Source organism: Nerophis ophidion, linkage group LG03 (genome assembly GCF_033978795.1).
Source record: "Nerophis ophidion isolate RoL-2023_Sa linkage group LG03, RoL_Noph_v1.0, whole genome shotgun sequence".
In the NCBI taxonomy this organism is placed as follows: Eukaryota; Metazoa; Chordata; class Actinopteri; order Syngnathiformes; family Syngnathidae; genus Nerophis; species Nerophis ophidion.
The window spans coordinates 23,956,030-23,983,951 of NC_084613.1; the positions used below are offsets into that span (position 1 = coordinate 23,956,030).

At 42.8% G+C, this 27,922-nt stretch overlaps 1 protein-coding gene across 3 annotated transcripts in view; it reads left to right on the top strand.

Annotated features, from left to right (window-relative positions):
- sin3aa (SIN3 transcription regulator family member Aa) overlaps nt 1-27,922 on the top strand; it is a 33,280-nt gene extending 5,358 nt beyond the window's left edge. Inside the window, exons 1-21 of one of the 3 annotated variants that reach the window (XM_061894608.1) lie at nt 1,129-1,368; nt 6,564-6,774; nt 8,642-8,839; nt 11,164-11,270; nt 13,065-13,365; nt 13,955-14,203; nt 14,281-14,433; nt 16,938-17,093; nt 17,178-17,267; nt 17,338-17,456; nt 17,534-17,744; nt 17,831-17,947; nt 18,987-19,225; nt 19,300-19,483; nt 19,744-20,308; nt 23,372-23,541; nt 23,617-23,790; nt 23,862-23,954; nt 24,262-24,356; nt 24,516-24,624; nt 25,482-25,618. In XM_061894608.1, the coding sequence (XP_061750592.1) occupies nt 6,595-6,774; nt 8,642-8,839; nt 11,164-11,270; nt 13,065-13,365; nt 13,955-14,203; nt 14,281-14,433; nt 16,938-17,093; nt 17,178-17,267; nt 17,338-17,456; nt 17,534-17,744; nt 17,831-17,947; nt 18,987-19,225; nt 19,300-19,483; nt 19,744-20,308; nt 23,372-23,541; nt 23,617-23,790; nt 23,862-23,954; nt 24,262-24,356; nt 24,516-24,597 (3,483 nt within the window). In that variant the 5' untranslated portion in view covers nt 1,129-1,368; nt 6,564-6,594 and the 3' untranslated portion in view covers nt 24,598-24,624; nt 25,482-25,618. Of the gene's footprint in view, nt 1-1,128; nt 1,369-6,563; nt 6,775-8,641; nt 8,840-11,163; nt 11,271-13,064; nt 13,366-13,954; nt 14,204-14,280; nt 14,434-16,937; nt 17,094-17,177; nt 17,268-17,337; nt 17,457-17,533; nt 17,745-17,830; nt 17,948-18,986; nt 19,226-19,299; nt 19,484-19,743; nt 20,309-23,371; nt 23,542-23,616; nt 23,791-23,861; nt 23,955-24,261; nt 24,357-24,515; nt 24,625-25,481; nt 25,675-26,560 lie in introns of those variants that run through there. The other 2 variants (XM_061894605.1, XM_061894607.1) reach the window with 2 other exon arrangements.

The window sequence follows — 27,922 nt, forward strand, 5'->3', positions numbered from 1 at the left end:
AAAAATGAATTTTTTTAGGAAAATGTTGTTTTGAAGGGGTTTTTACCAACTTCCTGTTGATTTTTGCTGAAGGATGTCAATTATTAAAATGTAGGTCTAAGTGAGACCTACATTGAGGTTTTTTTTCATGTCTTTCCGACATTCCTACCGGAAGTTACAAACAGTTTTGTCTGTTTTCTTCCTAGGAGCAGTTTTGTTTGTGTTTTATTCCTAGGGGGCGCTAGAGCACAATTTTGAGTTTTGGGGTTTATTTTTTTTATTAGATCGCAATTTTCACCAGTCCTGATGTGTGTGTCCAGTTTGGTGAGTTTTGAAGCATTTTAAAGTGGTCAAATTACACCTCAAAGGGGCAAAAATTACATATTTTAGAAAACTTTGCGCAGGGGTTCTTTGAAGGCGCGTAAAATCAAAACCGGAGCAGTTATTAAAACTTTGTGAATAACTTTTAATCAGAATGGTTCAATCTCTCTCCTGTTTAAATCTCGACAAAACATCTGATTAACAAGGTGTTGGTATCGGCTAAATCGGTTCATATAAATTTGGTATCGGCCACCCCAGTGCTTTAGTTTGGCTCAATTTTCAATAAGGGGCGGGAGACTGCAACTGCCACCGAGCGCTCCGATTGGCTGCAGCTCCACAAAAGGGGCAAGGCATAACTCGTGGTGTTAGGCTTCACATCCGAATCCAGGAAGTGTTTGACGAAGCACATTAAAACCAAGTGAAATATTTAATGTTTCGTAGTTTTAAACAATATAAGGGGTACACGTTGCACAAAACATACAAATAACCATCCAATAGATAAGTTAAAGGCATGTTTTTGCTCTTAAGCCTAAAAACGAAGGACGACGTCGCCACTCACGAGCGGGCTGCGGTTTACGCCACACGCTGTAAAAAGCCACAAAGTTGGTGTGTTGAAGCAAAACTGGAATTTGACGAGTGTATTTTTGTTTCCACCACGTTTGTACTCGCATGGCCGCTCACCTCAGCTTCAAGTCAAAATGGGAGAGCTTGACCGCTCGGTGCTAAAAGACCTCCATTTCGTGATTGACAAGTCAAACGGACCAATCCGGAAGCGTTAACGCCAGCACTCTTTCCGAATCAACCAATAGGCAAAACCCAGGTGGGCGTGTCCACACAACTCCAACCCACGAGCCAACCTAACGGGAGATTGTTTTCCTCTCTCGGGGAAGATTATCTTTTTTCTCCTCACTTTTCAGCTTCCACTTTTTGTTTTGTTTTAACAGTTAAAGTCGTGTTGGACACTTCGTTGCATTCGCCGCGCACACCCGAGCCCGCAGGCATCGCGGTTAGGTCCCCCCCAGCAAAGAAGGGATTACCGTAGCACCAACGGCAAAGTTAAGGAGAGGGGTGAGTTGAGGTTCATTCAGCAGGCTCACAACCAGCTAGCAGCCGAGCCTCCCGGCACACGGCGTCCGCCACAAACACACATTTAATGTCCATCACGTTTAAGAAACGGGTCGTGACATTTACAATGTCCACGGGTGATGAATCGATAGCTTCAGCGACGCTTTATTAATGCTTGAGCCGCATGTGCTTCCTTTTTTCTGCTAGCCCCAAGATGTTGTGGTCCTCATGTTGTTTACATTAGCCAGCAGCTAACAGACACAGTAGAACACGACCACGACAAAGGTTTTAAGCCAAATAAATGTGAATAAACACAAATTCGATCGATTCTAAAATACGAAGCGGCGGCGAGCGGCGACTTTCACTCGCTTACTCGTTGACGTGGAGAGTGTCGTCGGTGCCCCTCCTGCGCCACAAGCTCCAAATGGCGGGCGCTGGGACGGAGCTCGGTCAGTGCTTGTGGGTTTGCTAGGCCTTTAACGGAGGGGATGGAACGGGGCGCCGGTTTAACGGCGTCCCGGGAAACTTGTAATGTTTGTTTTGTGGCCACGACGCCATGTTGGAGAGGACGTTATCCGCCGTCCTCTCGCCGCGGCGACCGAGTTAACTAGCGGCGATGCTAACAAGTTGACAATATAGTTGTGTAGAATTTTGAATGGAGTTGAAGCTCGAGTCAACTCGATTAAACTTTCGTTCCTTGTTAAGGGAACGTTTCGTGTTTTTGTTTTTTTAATGGAAATATTCAAACGGCGGTAAATAGCTCCCACCACGTCTCACACACAGCACCTGTTTGTTGCTTCCGTCACGTGACGTAGCATACCAGCAATTTGATTGGCCACTAGTGTTGTGTCGTTCGCGAACGATTCGTTCGAACGAACGAATCTTTTGAGTGAACGTACTGAATCGGTGCGGCGTCTTCAGTAATGCAGATGTTGTACCGATCCATTGTGGTGAAGAATGAGCTGAGCCGGATGGCAAAGCTCTCAATTTACTGGTCGATCTACGTTCCCATCCTCACCTATGGTCATGAGCTTTGGGTCATGACCGAAAAGATAAGATCATGGGTACAAGCGGCCGAAATGAGTTTCCTCCGCCATGTTGCGAGATAGGGTGAGAAGCTCTGCCATCTGGCAGGAACTCAAAGTAAAGCCGCTGCTCCTCCACATCGAGAGGAGCCAGATGAGGTGGTTCGGGCATCTGGTCAGGATGCCACCTGAACGCCTCCCTAGGGAGGTGTTTAGGGCACGTCCAACCGGTAGGAGGCCACGGGGAAGACCTAGGACACATTGGGAAGACTATCTCCCGGCTGGCCTGGGAACGCCTCGGGATCCCCCGGGAAGAGCTAGACGAAGTGGCTGGGGAGAGGGAAGTTTGGGCTTCCCTGCTTAGGCTGCTGCCCCAGCGACCCGACCTCGGATAAGCGGAAGAAGATGGATGGATGGTACTGAACCGAATCACTTCATGAACTAATTTGTTCCTTTCTCAGTTCAGTTGAGCTCGGCGGCGACCATCCCAGTATGAGTGGAACTGGCGCATTCTGTGACATAGGGTGAGAAGCTCAGTCATCCGGCAGGAACTCAAAGTAAAGCCGCTGCTCCTCCACATCGAGAGGAGCCAGATGAGGTGGTTTGGGCATCTGGTCAAGATGCCACCCGAACGCCTCCCTAGGGAGGTGTTTAGGGCACGTCCAACCGGTAGGAGGCCACGGGGAAGACCCAGGACACGTTGGGAAGACTATGTCTCCCGGCTGGCCTGGGAACGCCTCGGGATCCCCCGGGAAGAGCTAGACGAAGTTGCTGGGGAGAGGGAAGTCTGGGCTTCCCTGCATAGGCTCCTGCCCCCGCGACCCAACCTCGGATAAGCGGAAGAAGATGGATGGATGGTACTGAACCGAATCACTTCATGAACTGATTCGTTCCTTTCTCAGTTCAGTTGAGCTCCGCCGCGACCATGCCAGTATGAGTGGAACTGGCGCATTCTGTGACTCACTGAACCCTCGACGCAGCCAGCTACTCATCATGGGGGTGGGGGGAGGGACTGAGCGAATGATTCGTTCACCGCGGATTAACGACAATAATCACTCAGTGAACGACAACGCTCTCGCTCTCAGGACTCGCGAACCTACTGACACAGAGAACTGACTGTGTCACATTGAGGATCTCGTTCAGTCACTGTGCGCGTCGTTCATTGGGTGCTGAGGGCTTGTGTCGTTCGCAAAGTGACACACCGAGATCTGCCGCTGGGGAAGCTGTTACTGACTGACTCATGATTCGCCGACCTGCACACAGAACTGGTGCTGCAGAAGTGATTCGGTGAACAAATTTTTTGAACAAATCAATTTAAGGAACTGATTCTAGTGATTCAGTACAGTCAAAAGAACTGCTGATCCCATCACTATTGGCCACTGAGATCTTCACTTCCACCGAGCTGAATTCAGTCTTTTTAAAGCCATTTTAAAGTTAAAGTAGCAATGATTGTCACACACTAGATATGGGGAGATTGATCCCCACCTGGGAGGTGAGAGGAGCAGTGAGCAGCAGCTAATTTAATAGGGCCAATTTAGTGTTGCCAATCAACCTATCCCCAGGTGCTTGTCTTTGGAAGTGGGAGGAAGCCGGAGTACCCGGAGGTAACCCACGCATTCACGGGGAGAACATGCAAACTCCACACAGAAAGATCCCGAGCCTGGGATTGAACCCAGGACTGCAGGACCTTCGTATTGTGAGGCAGACGCACTAACCCCTCTTCCACCGTGAAGCCCGGAATCATTTAATAATAATAATAATAATGGATTAGATTTATATCGCGCTTTTCTATTATTACAAATCCAAAGGGCTCACAGAGAAGTGGGAACCCATCATTCATTCACACCTGGTGGTGGTAAGCTACATCTGTAGCCACAGCTGCTCTGGGGTAGACTGTAAACTGTTGTATTCTATTTTCACAGATTGATGGATAGCTTGCTCTGAAATTGCGAGTTAAGAGGACGTACAGATATTTAAGTGTTTATTTGTGATAACCCCCAAAAATGCTTAGAACATCATATACCATTGAAGTGTAAAACATATGCAAATGGCATGTGCAACATTTTTTGGTCAAAATTTAAAGAAAAATACGTTTTTCCCCAGCATTTTGCGGGCCAAATAAAAAATGTGGCTGGTCACGTAAAAGGTAGTGGCCCGCCTCATTAATATTGTATGATGAGCCACTTTGAAATGAAATGCGGGCCACATTTAAATATATGTTTGACCACATAAAATGATGTGGTGGGCAACATTAGAATTTTTGTGTGAGCCACATTCGAATGGCGGGCCAGATTTGGCCCCCGGGCCTTGAGTCTTACACCTGCGTTCTAGATAAAAATACAAGCAATAACTAGAGGTGGGATGAAAGATGTACATGTAAGTATTGCCAATATTTTTACATTTTACCTGGACATTTTTCAAGATAATTGAATCATGTTGTTATTTTTTGCCTTAAAATTGTTGATGCTGATTATAATCACCTGACAAACACGACATATTTGGATCAACACACCTGTCTGTGAATAATATTTAACACAACAATATGTATCAATATCAACAAAACAGTAGCACGATTCCATTTAATTACATATTATCGACTAAGTGAAGTAAATTGGCCCTAGTGTGTGAATGTTGTCTGTCTATCTGTGTTGGCCCTGTGATAAGGTGGCGACTTGTCCAGGGTGTACGCTGCCTTCTGCCCGAATGCAGCTGAGATAGGCTCCAGCACACCCCTCGATCCCAAAAGGGACAAGCAGTAGGAAATGGATGGATGGATGAAGTCAGTAGTAGGGTTGGGCGATGGGACTAAATTCGGTACCACGATATAAGTTTTTTATATCAGTCAATATTAATTATTGATATTCTTATGACCTGTCGAAAATAAGGACCAAGACAAAAATGAATTAAAAATATAAACATTTTAATTTAAATGTTTCCTCTGGTTATAATCCCTTCCGCTATCGAGACAGAAAGGTAATTGAAAAGTCAATACAACCATGGAAAATAATTGATGTAAACATAATTCTGAAATCACATTGAATACTTACCAATAACAATAACCTCTTATAATAAACCTCCTAAAAATAAGGAATATGTAAGAATTGCTTTATTAAGTGTAACAAAATAGTACAAATTGTGAAAATGTAAACATACATAAACCTGAGAAAAACTTGTTTCTGCATTTTTAGTGCCAGGAAGTTACAGCTCATCAGTGTGCTGTGAGTGAGGTAAGGTAAGGTGGTCTTCATTCTGATTGTGGTCCATTAGAAAAAAAAAACACTCCCATACTGTCGAGGTGACTTTTCCTATTTTATCAAAAACTTCTTCGCTCTTTGCACCGCTCATTTTTACTTGCTCTTCTCATTCCATGCAAAGAATAAACTGGGAGACAACAAAATGGCGCAACCAATTTTGATAGTTCCTGTCACCAGTATTGAACGTTTTATCAAACGCATTTTTTTATTGCTGTCGATTCCGTGTCTATCGCGATTTATCTTGATATCGTTTCTTTACCCAGTCGTAGTCAGTAGTGCAAAATAAATAAACAAAAGCAAACACAAGTATAGACTCCTATTTAAATCTTTTGACTTTTTGCCCCAAAGCCATCCTACGTGAGTTGCATAAGCCAACTCATCTTCTTGTGAAGTGCTGCAAACAAAAAGGTGAAAGTGTGTCAGAATATGCACAAGCAGTGTCGCCTGTGCTATTATTTTTCTGGCAAACACACCACACAATGCTGCTGTTGTTAAACTAAAGCCCAAAGTTTTCAGCCCCATAAGTCAGATTGACTTAAAAGTTCTCACATGGGTCAGTGGTGCTCTACAAAACACCTGAATTGCAGCAATATTTGGTACACAACTTTAGGGGTCAGATAAGCAAAAATGTGTGTGAAATGTGCGCATGACTGGTGGAAAAAGATGGTGGCCATCAGGCAAAATCAGGGTCCCTGTTGGTACTTAGGTATTTATTGTCCATAAGCCACTCAGCATTTGTCTGTTTATAAATACATATCTGTATTACATGTTTGCATGTTTCGAAAACATTTTGGCAACAATCCAAAGGAGGCGATGATAGTACTGTTTTACAGTCATGTAAAAGTATCACACCATTAATGTCATCGCCAAATAATAAGGCAAAAATACCCTTCTTCTAGCTAATTTTTGTCTTTCCCAGGTCTCTCAGCTCACTTGAGTATGAGTTCATAATGAAGCGGCGACTGGAGGATCAGGAAACGGTTTTTGCGTCCCAGCAGCGGCGCCTCCCCAGCAGCGCAGACACCTTCCAGCATCGCGTCCTGGCCCCGGCGCCAGCGGTGTACGAGGCCGTGTCGGACAGCATGCAGCCCACTGCAGGCGTCCAGTACTCTGTCCCGCAGGGATACCAGGTACGCAATCATGTCTGCCACAGGATAGTTTAAATATGCTCCGTGGAGGCACTGTCAGAAACCAAGGTGTCCCTGCTGGCTATACTTGCTGTAACAAAATGTGGATGACCGCCGGTCCCTAAGGTTTCATGTAGGCACCCAAGCTGTAAAACCAGTAAAGTTGAAATTTTAAGATCAACCCACAAGGCTGGGCAACTCCACATGTTTCCCATAGCAACTAATGGAAATAGAGACAAGCCTAACACAGAGCAGCTGTGGCTACAAATATAGAGCATAATACTTCCACCACCTTGCTTGACGGTAGGCATGGTGTTACTGGGATTAAAGGCCTCACCTTTTCTCCTCCAAACATATTGCTGGGCATTGTGGCAAAACAGCTCAATTTTTGTTTCATCTGAATCACATGAACAAAGATAAGACCTTATGGAGGAAAGTTCTGTGGAAATTATTGGAAACTCAAGACACGACTGTATGTGTGTATGTATATGTGTGTATGTATATATATATATATATATATATAATATATATATGTATATGTGTGTGTGTGTGTGTGTGTGCACCTTTAATTAGATGCAGTTTTACATTTATTTTTGTCTCCCAAAATAAGCATTTATTACGTGCAACTTTAGACATTTTTTAATTTCGAATAAGAAAACTATTAAATTAATTCCCACATTTATTAAAATGATAAATGGGTTGTTCTTGTATAGCGCTTTTCTACCTTCAAGGTACTCAAAGCGCTTTGACACTACTTCCACATCTACCCATTCACACACACTGATGGAGGGAGCTGCCATGCAAGGCGCTAACCAGCACCCATCAGGAGCAAGGGTAAAGTGTCTTGCTCAGGACACAACGGACGTGACGAGGTTGGTACTAGGTGGGGATCTAACCAGCGACCCTCCGGTTGCGTACGGCCACTCTCCCACTGCGCCACGCCGTCCCCAATCAAATGAAAATGTGTGGAGAACTGGACCATAAGGGCCCGATAATAAATGAGCTGTTCAGGTCTCTCCGTGAGGTGGCTTGCTGCAGTCAGACAAAGAACGGTCTGCATTACTTTGTCTACAATAAATAAATAAATTGATTATTAATGTCTAGTAATCGATTTTATAATCCTCCATGTCTGAATTGCAATGCATCTAAAAATTAATTATTTACCCCACCTCTATATATAAGTGATTTAAAAAGTACATCAAAAGAGCTTCAGTGTCGTCAATAGCTAGAAAAAGTCTACATAAGTGAATTATATGATTAGTGTTGTTATTATTCATGATTATTAAAACAAAACACTAAAACCTGCTAAAAGATTCTTGTCTATAATTTTGAATGACATAGATGTGATGGATGTGATTGCGATTTGCTTATGTAGGTGAGTTTTTTTACATTGCTCTTTTGTCATACAAGGTAAAAAACATTTTTTTCCCTCTGTTAGAAGTCAAACTTTGTTTCTCAAAGTTTTGAAATGAGTTATGATAGTCTCCTTTTTTTCACATGAGTAAAAATGAGGCTGTACGCTACAATACGGTTCATTAGGTCACCTACAAGCTGCAGTGAAAATTTAAACATTTATCTTGTAAATATCTTAAAATGTCACCTTGCATTTTGTGCAAATAAAAAATGATAAATGATTTTAAAAAACAAATTAACAAGCAGGATTAGGGAGATTCTGATGATGATAGACGCCAATAGATTGTATGTCCATATACGATTGCTGTAGTTCCTAGAAAGGGTGAGAAAAGGCTTTGGAGTTAACCGTTTGTGCACGTCATCACTGAACACATGGCTTGTTTTGCCACAAGAGACGGACGAGTGTCCCAGAAGTGGTTATTTACTTTGCTATGCGCAATCACATGTGCTTTCACAGGTTCCCACGGCAGCCCAGAACAGCGGCGGTCACGGACACGCTCCTCCGAGCCCGGCAGTCCATGGGGGCTCCCACCACCACAGCCCCGCCGCCGCGGCCGCCGTCCAATCCCACACACCTTCAGGGATGCCGGCGCACAGCCACACGGCCGCGCCTCAGGCCTCGGCGCAAGGCCAGCAGCAGTTCCAACGGCTCAAGGTGAGTCTGCAAAACGAGATGGTCACTTTCATTGAAAAGTATTGAGACACACAGCTTGGGATGTAATAGTATAAATATTTAATATCACAGTGACCAAAATTATCACATTATTATTATCAGTGTATTGTTGAATGTGCTCAAAATGTACTTAAACACACACAAAACGTTGGACCAAGTTGTTTGTTTCAATAACTACAGGGTTTCCCCCAGAGTGCCAACATACCTGTAGTGGTGGGGGGGCGTGGCCAGGGGCTTGGTCAATATGATGTCATCATATAATGGCATAATCTATGATGATGAATATATTTTATTAAGAAGGGTTAAAAAATATGCTATACATACATTTAAAAACTAATCACTTAATTATTATTAACATATATTTTTTCTTTAAGTATATTATTTGGCTCCATTTTTCAATTGTTGCTGTTTATTTTACAATGTACTTTGTTTAGAATTTTTACACTTTCGTTGATTTTTGTTTTTGTTTTAATAAAAACAACCAGCAACAAATTTAGCATCTATTGCTGGTATTGTTGGAGACTGTACTAAACAGTCTCCAATAATACCTCAACTGTTGTTTCGCGATGCGGCTCCAGCTGCATCTTCTTCCCTTTAAAGCTGCCATTTTCCTCTTAATATTTGCATGTTGCACATATAGTAGATCGCTGTTGGGGGGTATGTCTCGATTTATTAAAATATGTCCACATCGCACTGTCTCAGACATGCTGCTTCTACTCTAGGCAATCATGTGCATATTGCTTAGGTTAGTGGTTCTCAACCTTTTTTCAGTTATGTACCCCCTGTAAAAAATTTTTTAATTCAAGTATCCCCTAATCAGAGCAAAGCATTTTTGGTTGAAAAAAAAAGATAAAGAAGTAAAATACAGCACTATGTCATCAGGTTTTGATTTATTAAATGGTATAACAGAAAATATTGCTCATTTGTAGTGGTCTTTCTTGAACTATTTGAAAAAATATATATAAAAATAACAAAAAACTTGTTAAAAAATAAACAAGTGATTCAATTATATATAAAGATTTCTACACATAGAAGTAATCATTAACTTAAAGTGCCCTCTTTGGGAATTGTAATGGAGATCCATCTGGATTCATGAACTTCATTCTAAACATTTCTTCACAAAAAAAAATAAATCTCTAACATCAATATTTATGGAACATGTCCACAAAAAAATCTGTCAACACTGAATATTGCATTGTTGTATTTTTTTCACAGTTTATGAACTTATAGTCATATTTTGTTGAAGTATTATTCAATAAATATATTTATAAAGGATTTTTGAATTGTTGCTATTTTTAGAATATTTTTAAAAAATCTCAAGTACCCCTTGGCATACTTTCAAGTACCCCCAGGGGTACGCGTACCCCCATTTGAGAACCAATGGCTTAGGTCACCACAACTTGCCGTTTCAGCAGTGCTGGTTCGGTGATCAAAGTCTTTTTTCGGCGTCCAAATTTTTGGTGCATCACGATTCAATAGTGCACAAATAATAGGCTATCTACTGTACATCCATTGAAACCTTCATTATATTACTTTAATTTGTTTTCACATTAAAAAAAAACCCTAATTTTCAAGGTATGGCTGCTTTTATTGTGCCATCTACTACATGTAGAGGACACCCTGAACTGAAATAAATAGACACAGTGTTAGAAAACCCTCTATTTTGCATGTTTTTTGTTTCTTATGCTTCATTGGTAGTGTTTTAGTCTTTAGTATTGAATCTGTTTTGATTGCTAAGCTTTTATTGCTTTAAACTTTGGTTTGTACTGTAAAACTTGAGATTTATTTAAATGAAAAGCACATAACTTGTACAATCTACTATTATTATTTATTAATTTTGGTGGACGTTTCGGCATCTTACTCTGTTCAGCAGTCCTTGAACTCCCCGTAAAGACAGACCAGTCTCATATTCCCTTGAGTATAGAACGATCATTCTGTTTTAAGGGAGAACAGCTTGTAGGTTCAATTTGCACAACTAAATATCGTAGTTCCTCAGACAATAATGTGTATGTGTACGTTTAGATTGGGATATGTCGTTTCTTAATGGGGAAAGACGTTAATGTTTTTCGTTTTCATGTTGGCATTTAAGCTAGTGAGCGGATGCTAGCCAGTCCGTGAGTTTATCAAAGTTCAGTTATAGATTAAGGTTTTTTGGTCATTAAATTTTTTTACGGAGATACTAACCGTCTGAGTTTTACCTCTGCTATCATTACTACCATTTATCGTTACAGCCAATTCAATCGTCTTAATACGGAAGAAAGCAGATGTAAGAAATTGACGTTTGTCTTGCTTGCTTTTCTCCAAAGGTGGAGGATGCCTTGTCGTACTTGGACCAAGTTAAGCTGCAGTTTGGCAACCAGCCTCAGGTTTATAACGACTTTTTGGACATCATGAAAGAGTTCAAGTCACAAAGGTGAATCCCTCTTTTTTTCTCTACAGAGGAACAGTTTGTAATCCCTTAAAAAAATACAGTGAGTACGCCCCTCACATTTTTTGTTGCAGTATATATTCTCAAGGGACAAAACAGTGGAACTTGGATTTACGAACCCTGTTCAAGAACAAATTAAGTTTGTAAATGGTCTCTTGAGAATATACACTCAAAAATTTTGTCTAATGAAGCAATTTTCTCCAAAAAATAATGTAAATATGAATGTGCAATCCATAATGAATTATGGGTTGCAGCCTTGACAAAAGTCCTTATATAAATGAAGGTTAGAACACAATGTCAAGTGCTATACAGTACTGTATATCAAACAATGGGGTGATGGATAAACTATCTCTTTATTAACATGGCAAAACAACAACAACAAGCTATTGTCCTGTATGCTCTGCTCTGCCAACATGCACATTCACACAGAAGTCCATTTGTTGCCCAAATGATCAAAAATCCCGCAAATCCTTAACTTTACTAACCATATTGCTACACTAATAAACATTTAATATACATAAAATCTACTTATATCAGTGCTTCTGACTATAACTATACCTCTGCATAGCATTGTAGGCTTATTAACATTAAAGGAAACAACACACCTGCCTCTCCTCGCCACCCACTGTGGTTACAGTGAAGTCACATGCTACATACGCTTCATGTTCTGGTATGACAAAAAAAAAGCATGTTCCCCAAGGTTAGATGTTTACATTAACGTTGGGAGTTGGCGAGAAAGGGTCAGACAGACAGAGTGAGCGCCTTAGCTCAAAAAATGTTGAAAAAAACTGATGTAGACCACAAGGAAGTGTTTTCATTGAGAAAAAAATAAATAAAATATGACCCCTTGAATGCGCCATTTTGTATAAAATAGACCTGACTAAACCCGCTCATCGGCACTGCACCTTGTAATCCGGTGCGCCCTGTGGTCCGGAAAATGCAGTACCTTCTCCTCCGCTGTGAAATAAGTCCGGTCTTATCACAATTACAAATTGCTGCGGTACGAGTCCTGCTTCATCGATTCTTTCACACTTGTCAGCGCCATAATTGTACTTTTCTTCTTTTACTGCACAGCGATTCCTTCTTCTTTCCACGCTGATTGGTTGTCGTTTTGTTACTCATATTAAATGGACAAAAATTGCCGAAATGCAAAAAAACACAGAAAATAGGAACACACGCTAAACCACAGAGTAGCGACAAGTAATGTACTCTGCAGCAGGTGACGTGGAGGATTCTACACTGTGGCATTGTGAGGCAAAAACTGGGCAGCATGGCAGTTTCCTAACTAAATAAAAAGCCCAAACACCTCCAGGAACTTTAGTGTCTTGCTGAGGGACAATAAAGGTGAAAGTGATGGACTAGGTCTTTCACACCTGAACCCAATGAAACATCTGTAGGGCATCCTAAACAGCAGAAGGAAGGAAGGTGGAGGAGTGCAATATGTCAAAAATCTACAAGCCTCCCCATTGATGCCTTCATAGAGAAGTGGATAAGGATTCCAGTTACCATCTGTGCAGTTCTGCTCAATTTCATATCCGAAAGGGTTAAGGCGGCAGTAGATAACAATGTGACACTAAATACTTTCACCAACCATACAATCTGTGATGTGTACTCACTTGTGTTGCTACTTCTCTTTAGTAATATGTTTTGCTTGCAGTACTTTCTATAATGTTTTTTAAGATGATGACACATGAGGGCTGTACTCATGCTTGTTCTAAACTGTGTAACATGCACACAGAGCAGACGGTTGAAACGTGTTTGTTTTTATTTGTCGGCCAGTATCGACACTCCCGGGGTCATCAGCAGGGTGTCGCAGCTTTTCAAGGGTCACCCCGACCTTATCATGGGCTTCAACACTTTCCTGCCACCCGGTTACAAGATCGAGGTCCAGAGTAACGACCTGGTCAACGTGACAACGCCCGGTCAGATCCACCACATCACCCCGCACGGCATTTCAGTGCAGAACATCTCCATCACACAGCACCAGCCACAGATCCCGCCCCCAGCTGCCGCCACCACCACCACCACCACCAGCGTCCCGGTTCTTCTCACTCAGCCCTCCCCTGCCAAAATGAGCAAGGTGAGTTTTGGGAGTTAACCACTTCATAACCTGTGTGTGTGTGTGTGTGTGTGCGTGCGTGCGTGCGTGCGTGCGTGCGTGCGTGCGTGCGTGCGTGCGTGTGTGTGTTGAGCAAATAATCTGAATACTTAGGTACATGTAATTTTTGAGTTTTCTATTTTTAATAAATTTGCAAATAATTCTACATTTCAAGGTTTTTTTGTCAAGATTAGATGCTGAGCGTAAACTAATGAGAAATAAAATTTACTTTTTGGAATTTTGCAAATGGCTGCATTGAAACAAAGAGTGAACATTTTAAAGGAGACTGAATTATTTCCCTATTAAGTGTGTGCATTTGTGGGGGGGGGGGTGTTTTCCCATTTAATATATAATATACTCGTAGACCAATTTCATTTATTTAACTAATGTGATACTTTTAAATTGTTTTCAAACATTAGTATTGTTTAATTTGTAGCAGTAGTCCCATGCTTTTAACACCTTATAGTGAGTCAAATCTAGAGAAATTCCGAATAATTAATGTACCAGCTGGCAAAGCTTTAAAATTAATGGTCAATGCATGAATTTGTTATGTGTGTTACCCCATTTGCAGCCTAATCAGCCTCAGGCGCTAACGCCGGGCAGCCAGACCACTCCGTCCATTCCTGCGTACACAGCCCCGCGCTCTCCGCCCGTGCAGCTCCCCTTGTCCCTCAGCGGGACTCCCGCTGGTCCGCCCGCACAGAACAACCAGCCGGTGGAGTTCAACCACGCCATCAACTACGTCAATAAGATCAAGAATCGCTTCCAGGGTCAACCCAACATCTATAAAGCTTTTCTAGAGATCCTGCACACGTACCAGGTCAGCAAAAGCTCGCACTGATGATTCCGGGGTAAAAAATCATGCAACAAGTTTGTTGTGATGTAATTTCTTTCCAGAAGGAGCAACGGAACGCAAAGGAGGCCGGAGGCAACTACACCCCGGCGCTGACGGAGCAGGAGGTGTACGCTCAAGTGGCTCGGCTCTTTAAGAACCAGGAGGACCTGCTTTCAGAGTTTGGACAGTTTCTCCCAGACGCCAACAGTTCAGTGGTGAGTGGAGCTTTCCAGTACCACCAAAAGGAGCATTTTTTCGCTGTTGAACTTGAGTCACACAGACACCCCACAAAATAGCTCTACCAGAGCCATACCTGTACTCCCACATTTATTAATCAGTGCCATTACCACAGAATACAATAAAACGCAATACTGTCCCAACAATGTGTGACGGAGCACCCTGGTGGGAAATGTTTGCATAAGATATTGCGTCAGTGACAATTGCTTACAACACAACAGGTTGGAAAATGTGAGCCTTGGCTCTTTAATTGGTATTAAGGAAAACCCATTCACACAGACAACACCCTGCCTCTGTTACAGCTCTGATTTTAGCGCTAAATATTGCCAGGTCAACCACGTCTTCATAAAAAAATGTGGAAAATGTTCAGGTTTTACAGGCATTAAATAATTTGCATAAACAGTGATGATATATAAATATATTTTTTTAAAAGACAAACAAATATACATGTATTCAAAAACAAACCTGTTTTTTTTTCATAGTTATTTTTTATTTATATCTGTGTTATTAGTCAGTAGCATTAATATACCAAAAGTATGGACACACCTTCTCATTCAATGTGTTTTCTTTATTTTCATGACTATTTAAATTGTAGATTGTCACTGAAGGCACCTAAACTATGAATGAACACATGTGGAGTTAACTACTTGACAAAAAAAGGTGAAATAACTGAAAACATGTTTTGTATTCTAGTTTCTTCAAAATATCCGCCGATTGCTCTGATCACTACTTTGCACAGTCTTGGTATTCTCTCGATGAGCTTCAAGAGGTAGTCACCTGAAATGGTTTTTACTTCACAGGTTCATAGTTATGCCTTCAGTGACATTTTACAAGGTAAATAGTCTTGAAAATAAAGAAAACACAATGAAATGAGAAGGTGTGTCCAAACTTTTGGCCTGCACTGTATGTATATGTTTCTTTTATTATATCGTTTTGTTCTATTTTTCAATTGTTGCTGTGTAATACAGGCTGCACTTTGTACACCCCCCTGGTTTATTGACATGTATTATTCTGCTTTCTCTGATTGATGGAATTTAGTTTGCCAAATATGTAAACAGTCCAGTCTTTTAAATTAGAGATGGAAAAAACAACTTACGGGTGTTTTATGATAGTCTCCACAATGAGGTTCCTGTAAAATGTAGCACACAAAGAAAAGTACATCATACATAAAATAGCAAGTATATTTATACTTGCAGGGATATATTCACCAAACTTAGTTGAAACGAATACTGATCGTTAACTTTGTACTGTTCCTGCAGCACTGTGTGCGTGTGCGGAAGATCTACGAAAGCCTATTTCTCAAATTTGCAGACTCTCAATTTCAAAACATATGACGTAGTTGATGTTTTGGGGATGATTGCAGGAGATGGAAGCACATACAGTACAGGCCAAAAGTTTGGACACACCTTCTCATTCAATGTGTTTTCTTTATTTTCATGACTATTTCATTGTAGATTGTCACTGAATTCATCAAAACTATGAATGAACACATGTGGAGTTATGTACTTAGCAAAAAAAGGTGAAATAACTGAAAACATGTTTTATATTTTAGGCTCTTCTAAATAGCCACCCTTTGCTCTGATTACTTGTTTGCACACTCTTGGCATTTTCTTGGTGAGCTTCAAGAGGTAGTCACCTGAAATGGGTTTCACTTCACAGGTGTGCTTGAAGCTCTTTGAGAGAATGCCAAGTGTGTGCAAAGCAGTAATCAGAGCAAGGGGTGGCTATTTTGAAGAAACTAGAATCTAAAACATTTTTTCAGTTATTTCACCTTTTTTTGTTAAGTACATAACTCCACATGTGTTCATTCATAGTTTTGATGCTTTCAGTGACAATCTACAATGTAAATAGTCATGAAAATAAAGAAAACGCATTGAATGAGGAGAATGTAAATGATAAATAAATGGGTTGTACTAGTATAGCGCTTTTCTATCTTCAAGGTACTCAAAGCGCTTTGACACTACTTCCACATTTACCCATTCACACACTGATGGAGGGAGCTGCCATGCAAGGCGCTGACCAGCCCCCATCAGGAGCAAGGGTGAAGTGTCTTGCTCAGGACACAACGGACGTGACGAGGTTGGTAGTAGGTGGGGATTGAAACAGGGACCCTCGAGTTGCGCACGGCCACTCTCCCCACTGCGCCACGCCGTCCCTAGGTGTGTCTAAACTTTTGGCCTGTACTGTATATCACCTGGAAGGTGAAGTTTTACACAAAATCCTGTATCTGTACAAAAAACCCTTTTTTTTTCTTTACAGTTAATTAAAAAAAAAAAAAAAAGCAAATTAATGTATGGGAAACTTTCAATTTCATTACTCCTCAACAGTGTTTTTGGGGTGCCCAAGAATGCAGTTTCATGTTCTGCAAGAATGGTGTCCTTAAATTAGGGCGACGCCGCCCCACTGATATAATATTAAGGGAAACACTGCTACTGATAGACATATACTGTAGATGCTGAGTGTTTGATTTCTTACCCGTCAGATGTTGAACAAGACGAACGCCGAGAAGGCAGAGTCCGTACGAAACGATCACGGCGGCACCGCCAAAAAGCTGCAGCTCAACAACAAGCAGAGGCCTAATCAGAACGGCTGCCAGATCCGCCGGCATTCCACTTCCGGGACCACTCCCCCCTTAAAGGTACGCACACTTCAACTTCTCCTGTTCTGAGCAACTGATGGGACCACTTTGCAACTCACGCACCTCTCTCCAACGTTGTCACAGAAGAAGCCCAAGTTCCTGAATTTAAAAGATTCGTCACTGGCCGAGGCCAGCAAACATGGAGGCGGAACGGAATCTCTGTTCTTTGAGAAGGTTTGTTTGATTTCGTCTCTGCTCAAATGGACGCCATCTTTATGCACGGATTTGCAAATGTGCTTGAAAGGTTCGCAAAGCCTTGCGGAGTGCGGAAGCCTACGACAACTTCCTGCGATGTTTGGCCATCTTCAATCAGGAGGTGATCTCCCGGACTGAACTGGTGCAGCTGGTGCTTCCCTTTTTAGGGTGAGTTCTAGGCCCCTTTGCTCCCCTCTTTCATGCCGTGTATCATCGTCCAACATCTGTTCTCTCTCTCCTTACAGGAAATTTCCAGAGCTGTTCACCTGGTTCAAAAACTTCCTGTGCTACCGGGAAATGACCCACTTGGAGACGTACCCCAAGGAACGGGCCACGGAGGGTATCGCCATGGAGATTGACTACGCGTCCTGCAAGAGGTTGGGTTCTAGTTACAGAGCGCTGCCTAAAAGCTATCAGCAGCCAAAATGCACCGGCAGAACTCCGCTTTGTAAAGAGGTGAGAGCAGGGAAAAAAAACAAAGTTAAGCAATTAGAAAAAAAGGATCTAATCAATGACTTTTTACGTGTTATGTCTTGTTTCAGGTGCTGAATGACACCTGGGTGTCTTTGCCCTCATGGTCTGAGGACTCTACTTTTGTTAGCTCTAAGAAGACGCAGTACGAGGAGCACATTTACAGGTGTGAGGATGAACGCTTCGAGGTAAGTCATTACAGCTGCAAAGTGTGTAGAATGAATTGTAAAGACAAAGTTAAAGGATGTTCCGATACAACTTTTTCACTATTGATTCCATACGGATATGGAAGCCTTAAGTACTGGCTGATACCGATATAAACCCGATACAATGTCAGGACGGATGATAGGTACTGGGGTTGTCCCAAAACCAATAATTTAGTATCATATTTGGATGACTACAATCCGAACACTCTGAGTATTTATCAGTAGCCAGCGAGAAGGTATAATTTTGACGTGACTAATGTACACAGAGGTCACTACACCCACCAGAAGTGTATTTCCCGAGAGGGCTAGACTACAGGTTACAGAATAGAGTTGCCAAATGGGAAACGTTTTCGGAGTTCTTTGAATCCATGTTGTAGAATTTTACATTACATATTTAATGATAATACTGCTAGTAAATTGTCTCCTAAAAATATGTTTGACTTGTAAGTGTCAAAAAGACAGCCAAAAGAGGTTGGTAGATGACAATACATCTAAAGGTAAACTATAGAAATGGACCCAACTGGTAGGAAATTTAGTCTTCATTATCAAAAACGTTTTTTTGGGCTTGAGTGACAGGACTTTGTGCTGATAGAAGTGTTCCTTTTTTTTTTTTTTTTGTAAAAAGTGCTCACATGCCTGAATATTCCTCTATAATTATCTGATACTTGTTTTTATGTACTGTTTTAGACTGCAATATTGTTCAATTAATGACACTTACATATGTCCAGCTTGTGTGCTTAGCTGTTGTGTAGCTGCTGTGTAGTAGCTTATAGCCTACCATGTTTGCCTTTTTGTGAATGACTTGACTAAAATACAAGAAAAGGCCAACAGTGTGTTCATATTGGAGGACATTTAGATGTTAACTGGCTGTTGAGCTTTACACAAGTATACATGCTGTTGGACTGCTTGAATCGGATCGTTATTATTGGAGACTTTACATGCAAGTCAGTGTTATTGTTTTTTTTTTCTAATATCAGAGGGACCCCTACACAGTATAAAAATGGTTGTCTTCTCTACACAGCTGGACGTGGTGCTGGAAACCAACCTGTCAACCATCCGAGTCTTGGAGGCGGTCCAACGTAAGCTGTCCCGGATGTCGGCGGAGGAGCAGGCCAAGTTTCGCTTGGACAACACGCTGGGCGGTTCCTCCGAGGTGGTTCACCGAAAAGCCATCCAGAGGATATACGGCGATAAAGCCCCAGACATCATTGACGGCCTCAGGAAAAGCCCAGCTGTCTCCATCCCTATTGTGCTGAAGAGGTGGGTGTCGAACCGGAATAAGGACGCAGAGGGAAATAAAGACTCCTCAGTGATTTTTCAACATGTCCGCTCAGGCTAAAGACAAAGGAAGAGGAGTGGCGGGAAGCCCAGCGAGGCTTCAACAAGATCTGGCGGGAGCAAAACGAGAAGTATTACCTCAAGTCTCTGGACCATCAAGGCATCAACTTCAAACAGAACGACACCAAAGTGCTGCGCTCCAAGTCCCTGCTAAACGAAATAGAAAGCATCTGCGACGAAGTGAGCGCCCTTCTTTTTTTCCTCCTTATCCCTGAGAGTGACTGCAAATGATTTTGTGTCATTCCTAGTTGTAGTTTTCTGCAGACATAAACATTTTTTTTTCTGTTGCAGTTTTATTCTGCATAAGCAGTATTATAAACACTTGGATGAAGCCCAGTGGCATACATTGTGGTCGTCTACGGCCATGCATTTCAAGTCTTAATTTTTTTAGTAATCCTGAAAATCCCAATGTAATTTTACACAATGTCCCCCCCCCGCAGCGCCAGGAACAGGCATCAGAGGACAACGCCAGCCCGCCCACGGGGCCCCACCAGACCCTGTCGTATGAGGACCGGCAGATCCTGGAGGACGCGGCGTCTCTCATCATCCACCACGTGAAGCGTCAGACCGGCATCCAGAAGGAAGACAAGTACAAGATCAAACAGATCATGTACCACTTCGTCCCGGACCTTCTGTTCGCGCAGCGCGGCGAACTCTCCGACGTGGAGGAGGAGGAGGAAGAGGAGATGGACGTGGAGGAAAAGAAGCACAACGGCGTCCCCGGCGGTAGAAGCCCATCCAAGTCCAAGCTACTGTTCAGCAACACGGCGGCGCAGAAGCTGCGCGGCTGCGACGACGCCTACAACCTCTTCCACGTCAACAACAACTGGTACATCTTCCTTCGGCTGCACCACACGCTGTGCTCGCGGCTGCTACGCCTCTACTGGCAGGCCGAGAGGCAAATCGAGGACGACGTACGAGAGCGGGAGTGGGAGAGGGAGGTGCTGGGACTAAAGAAGGACAAGAATGACAACCCCGCCATCCAGCTAAGACTGAAGGAGCCCAGTGAGTAACTACATTGTGTTTGTAAGCAAAGTCTACACTGACGCCATCTTGATCCTTTTTTTGCTGTTTGTCAGGGTTGAGGCGCTAAAACATGTAAAAAAAAATATGACTCTCGTCGACTAGTAGCCGTTAGACTCATTTGTCAAGGGTGAACAGTGACAATTAAAGCGATTAGGGGAGTGTTCAGTGTTTCTCATAGGACTGCAATCTATTGCCGTGGTGGAGGTTCAATGACTTAATCTCTGAATTTGCATGATTGGCCATGATGCATTTGCAAAAAGTGGATCAAAACATGAAAAGCAGAACAAACATGGATAGAATTACGAACAAACTTTCTTTGGTCGCTTCTTTGAACCGATACAGTACACATTCCTGGTACCTGGGAATTGATACCGGTCCTCAGACGTACCAATTTTTTGTACTTTTGTGTGCGTTATTAAATATATAAATTGTTTTGATAATAAAATACATTTTTTATTGCATCATTTCAAAAATAGCTAACTAAGATAACTTTTGTCCAGTTGTATCTTATTTTGGTTCAACATTGTGAGTCTCAATTACAGTTGCAAGTTCAAGACGTTAGATGGCAGTAGTGTATAGTTTATGGTGTGTAGTTTTTTGTTGCACTCCAAAAGTGTTAATACTGGAAGTATTGTGCTTATTACGCAGCAGCTGTCTGGTTGCATTGTGCGCCTTAGTTGTAGTTTTCGTTAACAAATTTGCAGGTGTTGAAATCGCCATGTAAAATCGCTAATGCTAATCAGTAGCATGTCAATAGCAAAGGCAATGTATACTAACAACAAGTTAGTGCATTTTTGTGAAAGCTTAACTTACAGTGAAGCGTTTTTTGACTCAATTTTTTTGTTGGCATCAAAAATTGCAACATTACCTAGAGGTAGTTTGACTGAGTCAGCTGTCACTACTGCTAGAGGGATCTCCAAGTTCCGAAGTGCTGAGTTGGCAACCGGGCGTGACGTCACTCTCAACCTAAGTACCAGTGCCCAGTTGGACCGACGGGATTTAGCCGGTGTCAAAAAAAGTAGCAGATTTGGTACCCGTCCTTACTTTTTATCTTTTTTTAATGTCTCAAGACAGCCACCTGCGAGTGCTTTTAGATGAGGAAAGGCCCCAGGCAGCACTCGATACTCGCTGAGAAGAGCAATGCACGTTTTCATCTCAGTCTCTTAAAATCTTCACTTGATTTGTCACTTTTTCGATCTAAAGAAAGCCATCTAAAGGGCTTTGATTATTCATTACATATAGCGACAAATTTGCTAAATTTATTCTATTCGTGGAGGTATGGCCGGGCGATATTGCCTTTTTTAATATCGTGATATTGTTAAACCATGTCGCGATATACGATATATATTACGATATTTTGCCTTGGCCTTGAATGAACACTTGATGCATATAATCACATGATGATTCTGTGTTTACATTAAAATATTCTTCTTCCCACTGCATTCATATATGCGACTTTTAAACTTTCATGCAGAGAGGAAAATCACAACTAAGTCAATTGACTAAAAGTGTATTTATTAAAGTTATTAAGCAATGGCACAAACATTCAACTCATTTCCAAAACATAAACTGCAAGATTGTCGGAGACATTTTAAGTGTCAAATAAAAATGAGATGCATAATAGGAAATCAAATAGTATTCGTCTTTCACTATGTGGTAGGTTACTACGGTTATGAAATTCTCTTCATTCTCCAGGGAGTGACTTTTCACGATGCTACATATTAGCAGTAATGCTACTTTTTGTAGCAACGCTTTTTCCCCCCCACACTTGACAAATTACGGTTGTGTGTTTGACATATTCCCACTTAAAGCCGAACCACTGCCAGACGACGGAAACCCTGCTGTTTTTATTGGGAATTAAGTCTTCCTTCATTTGTTACCAGAACGGCACCTTATTTCTCTCGTACGGCTACGTTAGCAGCTAACGTTAGCCACACCGCTACATCTCTGCTGGGCGAGGGCGTATATGTGACGTATGAGGTGACAGTTGTGACGTATGTAAGAATGTGCGCCTGCTTGTCTGTGAGGAGACACAGGAAAGAGTGAGAAGAGCCTGAATGCTCGCAGTTAAAAGCAACTGCGTGAGAACGTATACTCGAATATTACGATATAGTCATTTTCTATATCGCACAGAGACAAACCCGCGATATATCGTACAGTATATATAGATATATCGCCCAGCCCTCTGTGGAGGCCAACATTTATATGTGGCGTGCCATGAGTTGTGAACACACAGGAAATAGTGTTCTACTAGCCAACCTGTCACAACATTTATAGTCAGCAGCAGCGCAACACAAGATTTTTTTTTGAAGATGCACAGGTTTGGAGGGTAAGGGACAGGCCGGCCGCATGTTTACTTCATTGAATGGTACCAACAAGGCGTCACATGATGCTTTCTGACATACGGTACAGGCCCAAAGTTTGGACACACCTTCTCCCAGTTCAATGCACACTCTTGGCATTCTCTCGATGAGCTTCAAGAGGTAGTCACCTAAAATGTTTTTTACTTCACAGGTGTGCTTGAAGCTCATCGAGAGAATGCCAAGACTGTGCAAAGCAATAATCAGATCAAAGGGTGGCTATTTTGAAGAAACTAAAATACAGTTATTTTTCAGTTATTTCACCTTTTTTTGTTGAGTACATAACTCCACATTTGTTCATTCATAGTTTTGATGCCTTCAGTGACAATCTACAATGTAAATAGTCATGAAAATAAAGAAAACACATTGAATGAGGAGAAGGTGTGTCCAAACTTTTGGCCTGTACTGTATATCACGCTTCATAAGCTTTTTAGGTTAAGTCATGTGAGACTATCAAAAACATTTTGATTCACTTTTAAAATTAAGTAAATTTTTAGACATTTTATCAAAATAAATACTACATTTCACAGTATTTTTTAACATGATCTTTGATCCTTGCCAATCTTTTTGATGAAGAATAATCCCCTGGTTAATGATGGAGAAGTGTAACAATGCAAATAAGTATTCGCAGATCGGCTATTTTGGTGTCATTAAATAAAATGTATTAATGTCTTCTCCCCAGTGGAGATTGACGTGGAGGTTTACTACTCGGCCTTCCTGGAGATGGTTCGCAACCTGTTGGACGGAAACATGGAGGCGTCGCAGTACGAAGACTCGCTGAGGGAGATGTTCACCATTCACGCCTACATCGCTTTCACCATGGACAAGCTCATACAAAGCATTGTCCGGCAGGTGAGCGTCTTCCCCTCCTCTGTGTCCACATGCCTTTTGCTTTCTCGCTCAAAATGTATTGTCATATCTTTGCAGCTCCAGCACATTGTGAGCGACGAGATCTGCGTACAGGTGACGGACCTCTACTTGGCCGAGAGCGCTAACGGCTCCTGCGGGGGGTCCATGTCCACGATGTCTTCCAGGAGTGCCGCCGAGGCCGCCTATCAACGCAAGGCTGAGCAGCTGATGTCGGACGAGAATTGCTTCAAGGTACAAAGAAATACACCAACAGCTCCGTGATTCATGGGAGGAGTGTCCGCTTAAAATTTTCGTCTTCCCAGGTGATGTTTGTGAGGAACAGAGGCCTGATGCAGCTGACTGTGGAGCTGCTGGAAGCCGAGGAGGAGAACTCAGACGAGCCCCTGGAGGCGGAGGTGAGAAACGCACCCGACGTAGCCATTAGCCACCGCTAACATTCCATTGAATCTTGTATGTGCTGACTGGTCAAAAACTGAGCCAGCCGACCGACATCCTTGGAGAAGGAGTCGAGAGATGAGCGTGGATGTTGTCGTAGCAACAGTTTAAACGCCAGCACAATCATTTTCATTATTGTGACATCAATATTCTTGCTGATTGGACAATAAAAAGCATATAAAAGTCAGCCTGGTACTGATTCACTCCTACCGTCATCAAGAAGGGAAGTTTCTGTGAAACAAAATGACGTGTATTTTGTGTCCGCAGCGATGGTCCGACTACGTCGGGCGTTACTTGAACCCAGACTCCACCACTCCAGAGCTGAGGGAGCATCTTGCCCAGAAGCCCGTTTTTCTTCCTAGGTGAGTTTTATTTCCTAAAGATGATGTAGCGATACCAAGTAAAGCAACTTTTATGCCAAAAGATGCACCGTGTAATACATTGTACTTGTCTCTGAATTAGTGGGGACATTGGTACTTTCTTTGGCAATTCATGTAAAATCCAACAGTGCCATGTTACAGCACCTGGGTTGCGTGTGACATCACACCCGGTTCACGACTCAGCCAGCTCTTCGGCACTTGGCGATCACTCCAGCAGCACTGAGAGCTGACTGAGCCAAACTACGTCTAGGTAATGTTGCAATTTCCAATGCCAACCAAGAAATTGACTGAAAAAACGCTCCAGCGTTAGTTGAGTTAGCCACCACTTTTGCAAAATGCGCTAGCGTGATGCTAATATACATTGGCTTTGCTATTGACATGCTAGTAATTAGCATTAGTTCTTTCTGTGTGGAGTTTGCATGGTCTACCCGTGACTGCGTGAGTTCCCTCCGGGTACTCCTGCTTACTCCCACCTCCAAAGACATGCACCTGGGGATAGGTTGATTGGCAACACTAAATTTGCCCTAGTGTGTGAATGTGAGTGTGAATGTTGTCTGTCTATCTGTGTTGGCCCTGTGATGAGGTGGCGACTTGTCCAGGGTGTACCCCGCCTTCCGCCTGAATGCAGCTGAGATAAGGTCCAGCACCCCCCCGCAACTCTGAAAGGGACAAGTGGTAGAAAATGGATGGATGAATGGAGTTCATTTATAGGAATGGGCCGTAGCTTTTCAGTTCAACCAATCACCATACACCTACTTATTTTAGTTCCTAAGGGACTCAGTTTAGACCCTGCCTCAGAGTAGGAGCTAAAATGGTTCAAGGATCTGAGCGCCATAGTCCCTAGTTCCCGTATGAACACGACAAAAAACGACCCGAGGACTAAAAATGTTATAGGAACTCCAAAAAGTCCCTACAGTCGGAAAATAATAGATTAAATCGGTAAAAGAGTCTAGCTAATGATTATTTATTAGTGTGTATAATGACACTGGCTTATCATTTGAAACAGGTTACGCAAACACAAACGCACAAAATAAAATACTTAAAGGCATCAAACGGTGAAGGTTTGAAGGTATTTTTTCTAAAACTTTGTGATCCTTTTGTCTCCAGGAACCTGAGGCGGATCAGGAAGTACCACAAAGGGCGAGAGCAGCTGGATAAGGAGGCCGGCGAGGGAGGCAAGAAGCCGCTGGACAAGGAGAAAATGGAGTGCATGTTCAAGCTCAACTCCTACAAGATGGTGTACGTCTTCAAGTCGGAGGACTACATGTACAGACGCACGGCGCTGATGCGAGCGCACCAGGTAGGCCTTTGTGTCTGCTAGGGAAACCATCTCACTGTGGTCCTGCTGTGTGTGTGTGTGTGTGTGTGTGTGTGTGTGTGTGTGTGTGTGTGTGTGTGTGTGTGTGTGTGTGTGTGTGTGTGTGTGTGTGTGTGTGTGTGTGTGTGTGTGTGTGTGTGTGTGTGTGTGTGTGTGTGTGTGTGTGTGTGTGTGTGTGTGTGTGTGTGTGTGTGTGTGTGTGTGTGTGTGTGTGTGTGTGTGTGTGTGTGTGTGTGTGTGTGTGTGTGTGTGTGTGTGTGTGTGTGTGTGTGTGTGTGTGTGTGTGTGTGTGTGTGTGTGTGTGTGTGTGTGTGTGTGTGTGTGTGTGTGTGTGTGTGTGTGTGTGTGTGTGTGTGTGTGTGTGTGTGTGTGTGTGTGTGTGTGTGTGTGTGTGTGTGTGTGTGTGTGTGTGTGTGTGTGTGTGTGTGTGTGTGTGTGTGTGTGTGTGTGTGTGTGTGTGTGTGTGTGTGTGTGTGTGTGTGTGTGTGTGTGTGTGTGTGTGTGTGTGTGTGTGTGTGTGTGTGTGTGTGTGTGTGTGTGTGTGTGTGTGTGTGTGTGTGTGTGTGTGTGTGTGTGTGTGTGTGTGTGTGTGTGTGTGTGTGTGTGTGTGTGTGTGTGTGTGTGTGTGTGTGTGTGTGTGTGTGTGTGTGTGTGTGTGTGTGTGTGTGTGTGTGTGTGTGTGTGTGTGTGTGTGTGTGTGTGTGTGTGTGTGTGTGTGTGTGTGTGTGTGTGTGTGTGTGTGTGTGTGTGTGTGTGTGTGTGTGTGTGTGTGTGTGTGTGTGTGTGTGTGTGTGTGTGTGTGTGTGTGTGTGTGTGTGTGTGTGTGTGTGTGTGTGTGGTCTGATGGGATGGTCTTGTCTCGCCGTAGTCCCACCAGAGGGTGAGCACGCGGCTGCACGAGCGCTTCCACGCGTGGGTGCAGGCATGGGGCCGGGAGCACGTCACCGCCGACATGAACGCCGACACCGACAAGTGGCTGATGGGCAAAGAGCGCGACGGACTTTTGCCATGCACCACATCGCGCCAACCCGAAGTCCTCCACTACAGGGACATCCACAAATACAGAGTCAAGTACGGTACCTTCGGGAAGGCGTCTTAAAGTGTCCAGGTCATGTGGCGGCGGCGGCAATGTTTTTAAGGTATGTGTTGCTCCAGCGGCGGCAGGATTACTGATTTTTTTACCAGCGTTTTTAGCTGGTTTTTGTCCACAAGGGGTGCCAAAACCCAGGAATTGTCTCGTCCCGCTCGCCCGACCTCCGTTCTTAGAGGCTCGGTGCTTTTTCTACGCCTCACGTCCGTTTATCGCCGAAGCGTCCGCAGAAGCCCCCCATAGGGATTCTTTAGGAAAGATGATTCAAAGTGCACTTATTCAGGGAAAACATAAACAAAAAGTTCAGCGTTAAGTTTCTAGATTGGAGGTCTTGGAGCGAGACATTCCTGCGTTGAGGCCAAAATCACTATTTACTGAGGCCCCGCCCCCAACAGTCTTCTCAGTTGAGCACAACACAGCCTGGACTTATTGTAAAGCTTGTCATGTCTCGTGTATATACAGTATATATATATTATATATATTATATATAGTTCTATTAACAGATCATCCTCGCCGCCCTGGAAGTGAACCTTTTTAAAAATAAAAAGCCCCCCGCCAATGAATGAGCTCTCTCACACGCACACACATATACACACTTTGTAAATACACTGTACATAGTCTGAGACTTTTTAGGATGTTGTGCTAGTAGAAGTTTCCAAGTTAACAGTTTAGAACGTACATGGAATAATAAGAAAACAAACATTTATTATTACACTTTTTACCAAAGGGAGTTGTTGATACAAACGTGGCTGTTATTTGTCCCCGCTCCTTCTTTCAGTCTTCTTTTATGTCCTTTAAATTTCTGTAAAATACACCACCACACAAAACAAGTGAGGAAGTAGAAATGTATCCAGGGTGTTTTATTTTTCTTTTTTCTTTTTTGGGGGGGGGAATAATTAGTATTTTTGTCTCTCAATGTGACTTTTTGGTTAATGGTAAAAAAAACTTAAAATTATTGCAAACCAGGTGACATCATGGCATTGTGATGTAAGCCCCGCCCACTTCAGCCCTCACCTGGATAGATTTCTACCACCCTTCTTCCGCTCACCTTGTATTTTTGATATTGGAAAAAGTCAGCATGTCTTTCGTCCGTTTATTTAGACATTATTTAAGTAATAATAAAAACGACTTTGTAGCCTA